This window comes from Tauraco erythrolophus, chromosome 3, assembly GCF_009769465.1.
Source record: "Tauraco erythrolophus isolate bTauEry1 chromosome 3, bTauEry1.pri, whole genome shotgun sequence".
Classification (NCBI taxonomy): domain Eukaryota; kingdom Metazoa; phylum Chordata; class Aves; order Musophagiformes; family Musophagidae; genus Tauraco; species Tauraco erythrolophus.
Genome location: NC_141467.1, coordinates 66,767,907 through 66,784,179, shown reverse-complemented (window position 1 = coordinate 66,784,179; position 16,273 = coordinate 66,767,907). Strand labels below are relative to the sequence as shown.

Below are 16,273 nucleotides of genomic sequence, written 5' to 3'. Positions count from 1 at the left end.
AAAATTGGGACTAATCTGATAGTATTTAAATTAATATTTGTTCTAGACAGAAGAACAGAAATGCTTGTCTGACCTTGAGTGTTCACAACTTTTCCTTCTAAAGATTTTTCTGCATAAAGATTTTTTTTTTTTTTTTTACTGTTTCAAACTGCTTTTTGTTGATAAACTTCTTTATTCTCTGGAATAGATTCTGAAATGCATCAGTCAACTTGAACTGGCACAGTTAATAGGAACTGGAGTAAAACCTCGCTACATCTCAGGGACAGTGCGTGGCAGGGAAGGTTCTTTTACTGGAACAAAAGATCAGGCACCTGATGAATTTGTGGGGCTAGGACTGGGTAAGTAATGCAGAAATGAAGTATTTTATTTAACTGGCTTTCTTCAGACACATGTTGAAGTTTGTCCTTTGTTTTCGTTATTGTTGACTGTGATGTTGAGAGATGAGACCATGAAGTAGTCCTTGTAAAACTGTCTTAGGATTTGAAGAGATCTATTCCTATTTCTGGAGTATTTGTTTTGCTCTGTTAAGTATTATTGCTAGGGTGGGAGAATGGAAAATCCAAGAAAATGATACATTACTCACTTCTATTAAAGTAAGAATGGATTGCTGATGATTTGACCAGATTTAATAATACTGCAATGTTAGTGCTCCAAGTATTTTACCAAACAGACAAGTTGATATATGTAAGTTAAGCAACTTACATGTATATGTCATGAAACTTGGCAAGAAATACACAGCATTCAAACCAAATGGGAGAGTAGCTTAAATTCTGTTTCCTCCTCTTGTGGTTACTTTGGTACTGAATAAGTGCCTTTTTTAGACTGGCCTGAGAGCCAAAATTTACACCATAAGTGATACGTTGTTTGCTATCCTCCTAGAAAAGTGTACCAGTCTTATCTTAAATTAAATTTAAAAGATTGATTTTTTTTCAAATTCATTTATTTATATTTTTAATAGGAATACAGTTAAAGATGTACAGGTGTAGGATATTAGGAAACTATGGAAGCATCAAGGAAATGTATATAACTTGATTTGACTGTTAGAAAGTTTAAATTTTAGTATGATGCTCCATATCTCCTGCCTTTTGAACATCTTCACTTACAGCTGAACAAAAGCTTTGTGTTCCCTCAAGTTTTCATGTAACTTTTTGTTTGTAACTTTTTTTTACATGCCCACAAATGATTATTTTATTAGATTCCCTGATCTTAGACTTCAGAACTAATCCTAATTGTCTGACTTTGCGTTCTCCTCACACAGCTTTTCTCATTCTGCAGTCAGTTCTTTTCTTTTCCATTATGCTCTCCTTTGGCCTGCCTCTGTGCATTCCCTCACCTCGCCAAGAGCTGCCGAAAGGGAAACCTTATGCCTGGAAATTAATGCATCTGCCAACATCTTGTGTACTGAGTTTCTTCCTGTCCTTCTAATATGCATGCTTCAGTTTAGTGTTTCGTGATGACCTATCCAACTCGGCAGTTTCCAAATGCTGGCAGTTTCTCTACACTGAAGTGACTGGCCTTTAAAAATTTTAAGTCCAAATACCTCAAGAATGTAAACAATAGTCAGGTGTCTCTAAATCATACTTGCTGGTTGTTGGGGTAGGTCCAGCTCATAAAGATTCCCACCCCCCCCCCGCCCCCCCCGGCGCCCGTCAACTACATTTCTCAGGAAAATAGTCTGTGCCCAAATGCATAAAATGTTTCTCTCTGAATTGAATTTCTGGAATGCTTGTTACAGTGCACATATGGAAACTTAACCATTTTGATTTTTTTATTAGTATCACTTCAGTATTGTAGGAAAACGTGTAACTCAAAGGAGTTCAGTTTTTCGTACACTTAGGAGCTGTTAGAACACAGTCATTTTCTGAACTGTTTCAGTGTTTTCACTCTTCCACACAAATCCTGTGTTGCAAATATTTTAATTTTCTTTCTATGATCACTCCAAAGTATCTTTTGGAACTGTGGCTTTCCAGCAGTCTTCCTATAAACCAGTCTTCCTGTGAAGAACAGGATGCATGTGCTCATATATACAGACATCAGACATATATTTTACAGGAAAGGAGTTGTTTAATTTACAGTAAGTAAAGCTGCAGTCTACTGACACAGAAGCTTCATCTTTCAAACCTGCTTGCAAAAGCAGACATGCATAAGCAGCAGCATTCACTCTTTTTGTTGAAGTGTGTGGGTTTTTTGAACAAACAAACAAACAAAACCAACTTAAAAATACCTTTTCTCATTTACTTCCTGAACAAGGATTCAGGTGTACACTCTTCAGGCATATACATTTGAATGTCATCACTCTTGCATTATCTTCCTGCTATGGCCCCTTTTGTTTTACTTGAAAATTGAAGGGATCGCAAGTACTTCTGTTGTAAAAGTAAAGGAATAAGCATCTGCTGCTTTGGTGCTTTGGCAGGAATGTGATCTTACTTGGAGATGTAACTGTGAAGTTTAGCTTTCTTCTACTCTAGTTTCTGTTCGCAATGTTGGAATTAAAAACCTGCTGCTATGTGTAGGTCGTAGCCAAAGTGTAATTGTGAGATAATCAGAAATCCTCTTTGGACAATGGGAATCTGAGGAATCAGTTTTTCATAAAGCAGTATTGTATAGGAGACTGTGTTTCATTGTAAAAGATCTCATAACTGTTGGACTATAAATCTAATGTCTGCTAAAGTCTTCCAGCATTGATTATAAATCCTACAGTAATAAAGAATTCTCATGCCAACTGGCAGAGTTGGTTGGGGTTACCTGGCTTCTTGGAAATAGCCATTCAAATTCACCTCACACAGCTACTCGTTTGATGTGTTTCTCAGCTGATTCATTACCAGGAATCAAGTTTATTGATCCTGGCAGCTTGCGTGCTTAGAAGTTTTGATCAAACCCAACAGTATTGCAAGTTGCTGAAATTCTAGTATGAGGTTACATACGCATGCATATATGTACAGAAAGGTTACTCCATAAATGCCCTAGAAAAATACTTAGGATGGATCAGTTTAGATTTGACAGCCAGCATCTCCAGCTGCCTCTGAGTGTGGAGCACAGCAAAACTGAGGCAGACTTTTGCGAGACAGTGTGAAACATGAGAAACTTTCTGTCTCTGCAAAGCTCAGAGAATAAAACTGCTGGCCTTCAAGTCTTCTGTTCTCCCCTATCTTTCTGATAGGCTGCCTAAGAAAAAAACAAAACTAAGTACAAGATAGGTGGAATTACCTAGAATGACTGCAAGGTTCTTGCTCTTTTTGTTTGTTTGTTTTGGGGAGGGGAGGGGAGGGGCAGGGCGTGATGCAGCTTAGAGATTGCCAGAAATTTCAGAGATTTGCTCACTGTGAAGTTAGCATTTTCGTAACGTCAACTTTCCCAGGTGTGGACGACAGTTTCTAGCCTCCAAAAATACTACTATTTTTATTTACAGATTTTTCTCACTGTTAGGTGATAATTTTGCGGTACTTCAGATGTAGCCTTAAGATGGAGTTTTGGTGGGAGCTCTTTTCTGTGAATGATTAAAAAAAATCCATCAGGATGGATAGATACACTCGCTTGCTACTAATATAGTGTGAAAAGTTCTCCTTTGTGTGGTGTTCTCTATCATATATTGTGTATTTTCAGTAGCAAAATTACCAAAAATCTATTTAAAGATGGAGAGAAAAAGCTACTTTTTGTGCTTTTGATTTTTTTCACCGGTATCTGTTCATACAGTTGTTCCAAATGTGGACGGTTTCCTGGGACTGATGTAGCTTATATACGGATGGAGAATCTAGAAAATTAAGACTTAGACCGACGTGCAGCTATTTGCTGAGATGTCCAGTTCATGCAAGGGAAATTAATAATGTCCTTCTCTTTTTTGCGAATTAAAAATATATTTAATTATACTGGTAGTGGCATGACTTCTCTCTCTCTTTTTTTCCCAGCCCTTTCTGTCTTGTCTTTTACCCATTTTTCAAATTTTCTTCACTTGCAGTTGGTGGAAACGTGGATTGGAAACAGATAGCAAGTATTCAGGAATCCATTGGAGAAACTAGCTCCCAAAGCGTTGTCGTTGCTGTAGACAGGTATTGTATTAAATTTGCTGTTGCCACCTCAAGCTTTTTAAACAATGTTGGAATACTCTGTGCTAATAATAGCATTCCTATTTGGAAAAAAAACTGTATAAATATTGCCATATTAAAGTGCTTTTCGGTTTTGTGGGTTTTTTGCTTTTTTACAGTGCAGAAGTATTTTTGGAAGAAGGAACAGAACAAAGATTAGGCAAGAAGCCTTTTTACTGGTACAGAACTATTAAGGAGAGTTGCAGAATGAAGACTGCTGTACTGTCCAGTCAATCTTGATTTGCTATATATAGTAACGTATAGCAAATCTCATTTTGCCTTAGTTACAGGGAGCATTATTGACAAACCTTTTTTCTCCTAAATGTAATTACTGACTTGATATTCCAGTCTTTCTTTCCGTGAATCATGCTTCATGAGGCATAATACATATCATAAACATTTCCTGTTTATATCATAAAGTACTGATCAGACTGGAGTGTTAATGGATATTGCTCTCTCAGCATATAAGAAAACATCATTTTCTTAGTGGTTGTCAAAATTGACAATCACAAAGAGGTATCGTTCTGAAGGCTTACAAGCATTTATGTGGTTGAGTATAGGCAGCAAGATCGATGTCAGTTCACTGGAAGTTGCCTTGCAGTAAAATCGTATCAAGGGAACTGGAAGCTTAATGTCAAACACGTAATAGCTCTTTAGGTTTGCAGTATTTCTCCTCACTTCATAATAGGAAGTGTTTCAAGAGTCTGTTTATCATAACAAATAGGATTTGTGCACTCTGGAGGAGTTCGACTTCTGTATTGGAGCAGGGCTGAATAGTTTATGAACTCCTGACATTATTCATCAGTCACTGTCAGCAAGCAGGTAGTATTAGAAATGATGCTTACCTCCCAGGCACCATGCGTGCTTATGGGAGTTATTTTTAAATACTAGAAGTAATTGAAATATTTGATTGTCTTTTCAAAACTCAGTATTTTTCCACATTTACTAATTGTTTTTTAATAAATAAAAATAGTCAGGGAGTATCTATATATATTTTAAAACCCAAAAATCTTAATGCTTTTTCAAGAAATTGTAACAATGTCTTAAACTGTGCTTTACAGAATATTTACGGGATCTACCAGGTTGGATGGAAATGCTATTGGTAGGTTTTATCTTCCCACCCCCACTCCCTCACCCCCTGTAAACTACAAAGCAGCTTTGTCTTAAATCTTGGAAAAGTATTGCATTAAAATCTGTGGTCATTTAACAGTGGATTTTGTTCGCTGGCTTTGTGCTGTATCTATGGATGAACTGCTGTCTGCTACCCACCCTCGAATGTTTAGTCTGCAGAAGATAGTAGAGATTTCTTACTACAACATGGGTCGGATAAGGCTACAGTGGTCTAGAATCTGGGAAGTTATTGGAGATCATTTTAATAAGGTATCCCTGTTAATGATTATACTGCATACTCCTTGAATTATCAATACAAATAAATTTTATTTAGAGATTTGTTGGAAAAGCATGTGCTCATCTGAATGATACGTTTTTTTTCCTGTCCTTCTGTATGAGTAGCTTAAAACGCAACAAAAGCTGTAAAGCTGGAAAGGCCTGCAAAAAGGCAGAGGTACTCAACAGAATAAATGTAAAAGCAGGAGTATACATTAAATCAGTTATTGTGACTTGGGTCTAGAACTGGCTGCCTTTAGTTAGGTGTTGGGGGCTGTTTTTTGAAGGTTGGGATAAGAGGTTGTTTTCTGTTCAAGTCTAATTGACTATCAGGTAAATGTTTGGCATGCGTTTTTAATACAGCTTGTAGAAGCCTTTCTAGACAGCTTGCTTATTTTTAGGAAGTTTTAAATGCTAGGATATATAATGTAGAAAATAGCTGGAATTAGTTAGGGATTACTGAATTGTGTTAACAGTGTGGTTTATGGAATTGGCTACTATTTAATTTTGTTAATTTTCCGATACTGCTTAGCTCTCTGTTGTCAAATGTAGAGGCAACTTGGGCTGAATCCATAAGAATTCTGACGCAAGCTACTGTGCATTTCTATTCTACATTATCAGGTTGGCTGCAATCCCAATGAAGATGTAGCTATTTTTGCAGTAGATTCGTTAAGGCAGTTATCAATGAAGTTCTTAGAAAAAGGAGAACTAGCTAATTTCCGATTCCAGAAGGACTTCCTAAGACCGTTTGAACATATCATGAAGAGAAACAGGTAATAGCATACAATTAACTGAATCACCTGGGTTCATAGCACCAACTTTTGCAATTAGTGTTTCAGATTGCTTTTGTGAAGTCAGTTGCTGGAGAATTTTACTGTTTTAATTGATTATGTAATTTAGTTTAAACAATTATTGTTTATTATCTCAATTTAGGTCTCCTACTATTCGAGACATGGTTGTACGGTGTATTGCACAGATGGTAAATTCCCAAGCTGCTAACATTCGTTCTGGCTGGAAAAACATTTTTTCAGTATTTCATCTGGCTGCCTCAGATCAAGATGAAAGTATAGTGGAACTTGCATTCCAGACTACAGGACACATTGTCAGTGAGTATTGATAATATTCAGACACCACGGAAGTGTACGTGACTCCAGAGATGGAGAAGCTTTGTTTATCTGTTGGCTCTACAGCCCGCATAGTAAAACCCTCTTCATGCTTTAGAACCAATGTTTTACACTTTTCAACCAATCCTCTAGGAAAAGTTATGAAAATTATTCAATAAGATTATAGTTACTGGTTTTCCTTTATGCCTTTTTTCAAAAAAAATTATCTGTTTGTAGCATGCTATAGTAAAACAAGTTGAGCCTTAGATAATTTTACTTAATATGTACAGTTTTATTTAAGTGAAGAATTTTTTTTTCCCTCCCAGAAAAAAATTACGTAGTCATTTTACTTTTATGTTGTTTGCTTATCTTTTTCCTTGTTTGAATTGTACTTGTCTGTGGCCCTGTGTAGGAGACAGTGCTGAGCTAGATGGCGCTGTGATTTTTAAATTTTATTTATTTATTTTTCCTTCCCATTCTAATCTAGATCTCAGGCTCCAAACGCTATAAGGGATCTCTTATTCTGTCTCAACCTCTGCAAGTTCCTAAAACTTTTTCAGCATTGATGAAGAATGCTTTTTTCCTCAAAAGTTCAGAGGAAAAAAGAACACTTCAAATAAGGCAACAGGACTATATTGCTGTGGAAAGTCCTTTTGCAAATATAACTCTGTACTCTGTGCTTTATGTAGCCCTCTTAAGCTCTGATCACACAGACTTGTGTGGAGCAGTAAGCCTATTGCTCTGTTCTTGCTTAACTGTTAAATTTCCCATCATTAGACTAGATGCTACCTTGATTTATTTTAGACACTTACTTACTGTCAAAATAGAATGCCCTTTAGGTTATTATTTTTTTTTTTTTTGGTTGAGCATTCATTTTTTAGTTTTTATTACTACTCAAACATTTGACAGCACCAGTCAATGAACCAGTCTCTCATGACTTCTGTTACAATCAGTTCATACTAGAATTAATAGATTTTAAAGCATGACACTTTTTTCTTCTGTTCACACTTTTCTCCCAGCAATTGTGTTTGAAAAACACTTCCCAGCAACCATAGATTCTTTCCAGGATGCGGTCAAGTGCTTGTCTGAGTTTGCCTGCAATGCAGCGTTTCCAGATACCAGTATGGAAGCGATCCGCCTCATTCGCCACTGTGCAAAATACGTATCTGATAGACCTCAGGTATAGTGTGTATTAACTAAATTATAAGTGCTTTAATCAACAATGCTTTTAAAAAGAAAAGTGACTCATGCTAACCTTATTGGCTTTCTTCAAGTTTCAGAGGTTAATGAGAAATGTACTTTATTCAGAAGCGATAGGAGTATGAAAAGCCATGGGCTTTGAAAGTATCAGCAATCTATTTCATTTTTTTTCTTTTACTCCTCCCGCCCATCCTCATCCACCCAGTTCAGCTGGTGGCCAGCTTTCCTGGGAGATGCTGAAAAGCAACATATCTCAGGATGTCCTCTCCTGAGATGTTGTGAAGAATGAATAAAGGCATAAGCAAAAATGCTTGATATCCTCAAAATGTTATGATAGATCCTCACTTTTGGTGCTGTCTCTATAAAAAGAGAGTAAGAGACTCAGACTGAACTGCAAGCAAAAACTGACGCTCGAATGTATCATCTCATTTATTTGTTTAGTTTATTTTTCATAATATACTAAGCATTACTTTGAAAACACTTCACCTTCTCAGTATTATCATTTTGATTGCCAGCTCACCTGAGGTATCAGGGTGTAATAATAGTACAGCAGAGATTGTTATTTACAGTCAAAATTGTCTTTTATTTTGAAGAATCTGACTCTTACGACTCTGTATAAGCCTGTCTTTTCCTCTAAAGGCATTCAAGGAATATACAAGTGATGACATGAATGTAGCTCCTGAAGACAGAGTGTGGGTGCGAGGATGGTTCCCAATTCTGTTTGAGTTGTCCTGTATCATCAATAGATGCAAATTAGATGTAAGAACCAGGTAACAATCAGTATTTGTAATTCAAATTTTAAAAGGCTTACTTTCCACTTTTAAAATAGAAACAACTCTTAATAAATGTAACTCGTAAAATGACTTATGTGTATATTTTGGGTGATATCACTGTGGGAACACCAGACTCGTTTTTAAAAACAGCTTTTAAATAGGTGTTGGAAAGTAGAAACGAAGTCTGTGTTCAAGTCTGTGTCTGTGTAAATATCAAATTTTTATCTTCCATTATAATAAATAATGAAGTTATGTGATTGTGATTGCATTATGTTTAATAGATAAGTATTACATTTCCTTAAAGTTAAGTATTCAGATAGTGCCTATTTAGGATGAGTAACCAGGAAATCACAAAGATAAGAACTATTTAAATAGTTCATTTGAAAATAAATAAAGCTTAAGTAAATTAAAATGTAGTGACTGTTTTACATTTATTGTGGAACCTGTAAACCATTTAAAACAGCTCAGCTCAACTTAGCATCGGGTGCGATGGAAGCAGTTTTGCATAGAACACAGTAAAATGTAAACGTCAACTTTTAACTTTCCTAACATATAACAAGCAAGCGTTATTTTAAGGTCACAGGTCAACTCTAAAAGGTCAATATGTATTAAATTCCCTTTCTCCATTTTTTTTTTTAATTTTAAATAAGGTATTACATTGGATTAAGATCCAAATCTGTATTTTTCCAGTGGCACTACTGATCCTCTCTATTCCTTAGTAAATATAAATGTATGATGTAAAGTACCCCATGCAATGAGTAGGTTTTGTTTTAGTGGACTCCAATGGCAAAATTCTTTTGGATTCTTTTTTTGATGTTAATTAAAACTCATTACCCCACTCCTGCCTGCCTTCCTATGTATTGCCCATCATACTTACTGGTTTTATACTGTGTTTCATTAACTAGTCGAGAAGTGCAGAAGAAGCAAAGCAGTACTCTGATTTCATGTAAAACCTTCTTATTTTCCTTGAATATGGCTTTTCCTCTGTAAAATGTATTCTGTTGCAGTTCTGGTGCTAAATGCGAGAGATTCTAGACAAATAATTTTAAATTTCACATCTACATGCGAGCTGTGCATCTGGACTCTCTTTATAGCTGGTGAAGATTAATACTAATTTCTAGACTTCTGTATTTCTTACCTGGAAATACTTATTCCTTTGTTTTTGTGGTGCTTTGTAGAGACGTTGTTTTCCTATTTTAATTTGAAATTACCACAGTTCTCAAAAGTATTTTCTGACTCCTATCTGTGACTTAAGTGCCTTTTAAACAAGCTGATTTTCTTAATTTTAGTGTACTAGTGTCACTGATCCACATCAGATCAATGTATAACATTCTTAACAGTATTTCAGTTTGTTATTGCTGCTGCAGTTGGACATATTTGGTCTAATGCATGTCTTTTTGTAACTCTTAGTGTATCTTGTTCGTTCTTCATTTCAGAGGCTTAACAGTAATGTTTGAAATAATGAAGACATATGGCCATACTTATGAAAAACACTGGTGGCAAGATTTGTTTCGGATTGTCTTCAGGATATTTGACAACATGAAACTGCCAGAACAGCAGACTGAGGTGAAAAAAGCGGGGGAAGATAATTTACAGATCATCTATATTTACAGTAGAAAAAAACTCATCAGTAATATGGCTTATTAATTAATATAAGTCAAACCTCAAAACTTGCATGGTTGACCTGTGTTTCTAGTAGCCTTATTTAGTTTTATTAGCATCTGTTGGATGTATTGCATTGCCGCTCCTATTTTTTTTAAACCATGTATGTAAAAGGCCTAGTAGTTTACACTGCAAGCAATAAAAGAATAATGTAAAATGCAACGTATCTAGGGTTTGTAAGAGGAACTGCAGCTTTTATACATGATGTCTTGAATCTGAGACACATAATTTCATGGCAACATGCTCAAAGGAATGAGGCTTGTAATCAGCAGTGAAGTGACAATTAGAAGAAATGAGTTCTACTAGTTCAAAACTTTTTGATGACTAGGGGAAGAAAAACAAACAAACAAACAAAACCAAACAAAAAGAACAACCAAACAAAAAACTCCACAAACTAGCACTGTGCTTTCACTGCCCCCTTTTTTACCAACCAAACAGGTTTTGACTTGCCAAACCAGGACCGGGTACTGTCCTGACAAGAAATTGAAAGAGAAACAGGCTTATTAATGTAAATTATGTGTAAATTGTTATTATTAGAGATTTGATCAAAATCGTCACCTGTTTGGGAGGCTCTGTCTGACTATTTGTAGAAGGACGCGTCTCACTTTAGAAATGTTTATTCCCTGGAGAACATTTAGGAGAAACACAGAAAACTTAGCTTGGTGTTAAACTATTGAGCTAGGGTTAGACACTAAGCTTAATGCCAAACTCAGTATCATGATGGTAAGTGCTTGTCAGTCCTACAGTGTGATCTGCAAGAGTAGTTGTTTGTTTCCGTAGGTTTTTTTAAACCTGCTAGTTAGCAAAGCAAAAGTTGGGACTCCCAAGTTTTGGGAGTTTTGAGATATAAAAAGGCATTGCATGTCACTACAAAGCAAATCAAACTGAGTAAACACGTATATCCACCTGCCTGCAGGGATGTGTATCTTAAAAGTTATGCCTTAAGCAAAGTTGTAACCTTTTTTTTTCCCCTCCTAGAAAGCTGAATGGATGACAACTACTTGCAACCACGCACTTTATGCAATATGTGATGTATTCACACAGTATTTAGAAGTACTTAGTGATGTTCTTTTGGATGATATATTTGCACAACTGTACTGGTGTGTGCAGCAAGGTAGGACTGTGCCACATTATGTTAAACAGTGTTAACATCTTACTGTGTTGAATGTGAATAAACAAATGCACTGTTTGTCTTTTCCAGACAATGAACAACTGGCACGGTCTGGTACAAACTGTTTGGAGAATGTTGTCATCCTAAATGGTGAAAAGTTTACCCTAGAGATCTGGGATAAAACTTGCACTTGCATGCTGGATATTTTCAAAACTACGATCCCTCATGCGTAAGACCACTGTCAATGTTTATACTTTTAAAATAGTTTAGCTGCATGACTTTCTGATTTCAAACTGTTAGATAGGTAATAGGTGGGGTGGACAAAAAGCTGTTATGTGTGGACTAAATTGAAGCAGATTTTCTTGGAACATAATGATAAACTAGGTGCCAGATTTAATACTTTTGTGTTGTAAATGATAAACTGTTAAAAACTAGAAATTCCATATGGAATATAAGCAAAAAAACCCCACAACAAAACAACAAAAAAAAAATCTGTAACTCGATTACATTTTAATATGTTGGATTTTTTTAGAAGTACTATCTGATTTTTTGATCATTTTCTTTTTGTAATAGAACAATGGTGTTGATAGACAGACTTTGCAGTTGGTGATTACATGTGAAGCTTTTTCCACAAAAAACTAAAGTACTGCAACAGTTTTACAGATTTAAGTCTCTGTGGTGGATGGTTGACTTCCATCATAGTTTCTATGAATGGTAATCTTTTTATGAAAATGATCTTACATGTTTGTTAACTGTCTTTCCCTTCGTGTTACAACTGTGCGAAGTTTCTTGGAACAAGGCTGTGCTATTCTGAGTAGTATGTTATACATTATAGAGCAGAATAACAAGGAATCATGTCCAGTTTATACCAAAGATGAGGGTTTTTTCCCCCTACCCTACCAACACTGGCGTGAAACACTACTTGTTTTCAAATCTGATAGTCGTCATGTTGAACTGTTGTATTATTACTTGTCCTGTGTCTGTCAACTAGTTCACAGCATTTGCTTCTGGGTATCACCTAGATTAGGCCTGAAGAAAACTGAAGCAAAAGGGAACCTTCTGCACATCCATCTTTCCTTAATTTTAGAGTTATGTATCAGCACTGTGACAGAGCTTCATTCATGCTTAAAAGCATTAACTTATCTGTTAATCCATCCGTTGCTACCTCCCCTACTTTTCTGTGTGAGTAGGTATCCATCTGTTATTTTTGCATCCAAAAAATAATACTAAAATCAAGCTGAAACATCTGGGAGCTAGCAAGATTTATTTTTTTTTACATTTTTGGTAAGTACCAAAAATAAAATTTGAAACCAAATCTCTGGATGTAAAAGTCCAATTGAATTAGCCCGAACATAGTTCTGTCCAATACTTGAAAAGATTTTAAAGTGTATACTCACTAGGAAACAGAATTTGTTTTGGTTTCACATACAACCAAAACTTAGATTTCTGGGTATTCTTATAGTCGAATATTAGAAACCCTTCTAGAGCAGCATTTTGGATATCTTAATCTTTAGACACATTCAAAATACTCTTGTTGCCTTTAGCTGTATCCGATTTGAAATATGTGCATTATTCCCTTTGATGTTTATGGCACTTCTGCTTTTCAAATGGGTTATTTTTCCTAGGAGGATATCTGACTCTTTCCATAATTTCCATTCCTTACTTCCCATCTCCTTTTTTACTCTTTATATGATGTCTTTGACAACTTCATTGTATTATTCATTCTTGTATTTCTGGGAGGTTCCCAACTTTTGCAGGGTAAAGTAAATCTTACTTGGATTTTATACATGAGTAATCCCTTAAAATCCCCCATAAAAAAATATGTAATCAGTCTCCTTTCACGTGGTGAAGGTACACCTGCTCTTTTCCAAACAGTTGTTGGATGACACAAAACTGTTCAAAACAGTCTTTTCACTTTGACCATATTTGATTAAAGCTGAAGCTTTTTATATGGTAAGAAAAATTATTATAACTATATACAGGTATTCATTCATATTTTTAGTGGAGACTTAAATATGGATACTTAATTTTTTTTTTTTTTTTACTCAATTTTTCTCCTTCTCTTTCTGAGCCCTAGGAGGATACTACTTTGTCCTTCTGTACAGCTCCTCCTTTTTTTCCTCTCTTTATGAGATCTGGTTCTTTCTCCGTGACTCCTGGTTGGGCTGGCATCTCATATTTGTATTTCTTAGTCCCTCAACGAGCCTTATTTTTGTAGTGGAGTTTTTCCTGCCCTCGTAGCCTTACTTTTTTTGATTCTGACAACACAGTTTTAATACCTGGCTTATAGTGGAGGCTGCCCCAGTACTTAGAGAAAGCGGCAAATGCTCATTTTACTTTTGTTTTCCCTTGTATGGAAGTAACAGAATAGTTAACAGTGAAATGAAGACAGAGACAAATCACACAGTTGCATATATAAAAGCTTTATGGGCAAGTGCTTTATTGCTACTTATCTCGAAGTAGATGCTATGGATCTCTGGAGTGTAAGATACCCTCTGGCAGAGGTTTTTATTAATCTGATCAGGTAGGATTACATCTATTCTCTTTTAGCATTCATATAAAACATCTTTGATGTATTGTGTAAGTTAACTTCTTCAGTTAAGAGTTGTAGCATTGGCTGCAGAAGTTCTTAGTTGCAATACTATCCTCTGCTGGTTCTTGGCAAGTTACCTTTTTGAGAGAGATGATTATATTATTTCCTTATTTGGAAGACTTAGTACTAGAATATTTACTCAGCTACCAATTTCAGCAAGGATCACTTATTAGAAAAGCCCAAACAGTTTTCCTGCCAAGCTTCCACAAAATAATTGAGGTGTCAATGGCTGAAGATACTAATACAGAATCACACAGAATGGCTGAGGTTGGAAGGGACTTTGGAGGTTGTCTAGTCCAACCTCTCTTCTCAGGCATGGCTACCCAGAGCTGTTTCCCTGAATATCTCCAAGGAGGGAAACTCCACAGCCTGCCTGGGCAACCCCAGCCAGTGCTCAGTCACCCTCACAGTGAAAAAGTGTTTTCTGATGTTCAGAGGGATCCTCCTGTGTTTCAACGTGTGCCCATTGCCTCTGCTGCTGTCACTGGGCACCACTGGAAAGAGCCTGACTCCTTCCTGTTTGCATTCTCCCTTTGGGTATTTATATACATTGTTGAGATCCCCCTGAGCCTTCTCTTCCCCAGGCTGAACAGTTCCAGCTCTCTCAGCCTTTCCTCATAGGAGAGATGCTCCAGTCCCTTGATCATCTTTGTGGTCTTTCACTGGACTCTCTCATACTGGAGAGCCCAGGGACTGGACACAGTGCTGAGGAGAGAGGCAGGATCACCTCCCTCCACCTGCTGGCAGCTCTCCTAATGCAGCCCAGGATGATACCATTTGCTTTTTTTGCAGCAAGGGGCACATTACTGACTCATGGCCAACCTGGTGTCCCCCAGGGACTTCTCTGCCAAGCTATTTTCCAGCTGGATGGCCCCCAGCATGTACTGATGCCTAGAGTTGTTCCTCCCCAGGTGAAGAACTTTGCCCTTCCCCTTGTTGAACTGCATGAAGTTCCTGTCAGCCCATGTCTCCAGCCTGTCAAGGTTCCTCTGAGTAGCAGCATGACCCTCTGGTGTATCAGCCACTCCTCCCAGTTTTGTGTTATCAGCAAGCTTGCTGAGGGTCCAGTCTGGCCTATTGTCCAGATCATTAATGAAGATGTTGAACAAAATTAGACACAGTATTGACTCCTGGTGTACACCACTAGCTACTGGCCTCCAACTAGACTTTATGCCCCAAATCACCTCTTGACTGTTCAGCCAGTTTTCAGTCCACCTTACTGTTTGCTCGTCTAGCCCATACTTCATTAGCTCATTTTAATAGTTTCTTTGATTATTCTGTTCATTTAATTTCTGTTCTGTTTATAAGTTTGGTTTTTTTAATTGAAATTTTCTGAAACTTCATGGGAGCAAGTCTTGGATCCCTGCTGCTGAGAAAGCCAGGGTGAATGCCCTCTTGTTCTTGAGAAATTCAAGAGTTAGAATTGATTCCTTGCACAAATTATGATGATCTTGCCTCTGCTGGCTCATAATGGCTCAGTACTTCCTTTGGCAGATCGAAGTTTAAGACTTTATAGCCCAAAATAAGTTACACTGTATTTAACAATCTCTAATCAAGAACAATCTGCATTTTGTGTCCTGGTAACCTTGAAGAATCAATTCAGTTCTCTGCTTTACTTTATTTGTTGTCTCATTACCTGCCTCAAGATTTTATCTTTTCTTATCTGCAATTGGTCTTTTTAGTTACATGGTCTTTCATTGGAGATGAAGATCAGTGATATATTAATTTAGGATCCTTAACACAATGGGAATGATCTCACTTAGGATACACAGACACAAATGTCCGTCAAGCATTGCCTCACACAGGTTGAGACTAAATGATCTAAGATGTTAACAATGGCAAATAACTTTAATCTTACTTTGTAGCAATAGATTTGATGGAACAAGAGATGATGGGACCACTTAGGTTATTTAATCCAATTTCCCTCAATTCTTGTGAGGCACAGGCAGCCTCAATAAGTTACAGTTAATGTAGAAATCTTTTAGTGCTAAAGGTGAAGATCCTCAAGGCAGCAACGTGCTGTAGGAAAACAGGCTGATCTGAAGTGTTGTCAGTGACTTCATATCTCGTAACGGCAGTGAATCCTAAGTGGAAGTGTTGAATCTTAAGTGGAAATAGAACCACAGTGCTGGAACACATCCCAAACAGCATGCAAAACACCTCCAGACTTTCATGCTGATTTGTCTTGGAGTAGATTCATTCCTTATTCCAGGTGGAGCTTAAGGCAGTGTGAGAACAAGGCCCACTAATGGCACTAGAGCATTGCCTAAAGCCAAATCCAGTATTTCTGAGAAAAATTAATCCACCTCCACATGATCCACTTGTCCCTCCAAGGCAATTGGCAGAAACACTGAAGTTCAAAA

General features: G+C 36.8%; 1 protein-coding gene across 4 annotated transcripts in view; it reads left to right on the top strand.

Annotated features, from left to right (window-relative positions):
* Positions 1-16,273, top strand: part of ARFGEF1 (ARF guanine nucleotide exchange factor 1) — a 92,242-nt gene that overhangs the window by 67,570 nt on the left and 8,399 nt on the right. For all 4 annotated transcript variants that reach the window (XM_086608692.1, XM_086608690.1, XM_086608691.1 and 1 more), the window contains exons 22-32: positions 188-338; positions 3,956-4,046; positions 5,144-5,184; positions 5,293-5,462; positions 6,090-6,241; positions 6,402-6,574; positions 7,591-7,751; positions 8,411-8,541; positions 9,981-10,110; positions 11,185-11,320; positions 11,408-11,546. In XM_086608692.1, coding sequence (XP_086464818.1) covers positions 188-338; positions 3,956-4,046; positions 5,144-5,184; positions 5,293-5,462; positions 6,090-6,241; positions 6,402-6,574; positions 7,591-7,751; positions 8,411-8,541; positions 9,981-10,110; positions 11,185-11,320; positions 11,408-11,546 — 1,475 coding nt within the window. The remainder of the gene's footprint in view (positions 1-187; positions 339-3,955; positions 4,047-5,143; positions 5,185-5,292; positions 5,463-6,089; positions 6,242-6,401; positions 6,575-7,590; positions 7,752-8,410; positions 8,542-9,980; positions 10,111-11,184; positions 11,321-11,407; positions 11,547-16,273) is intronic.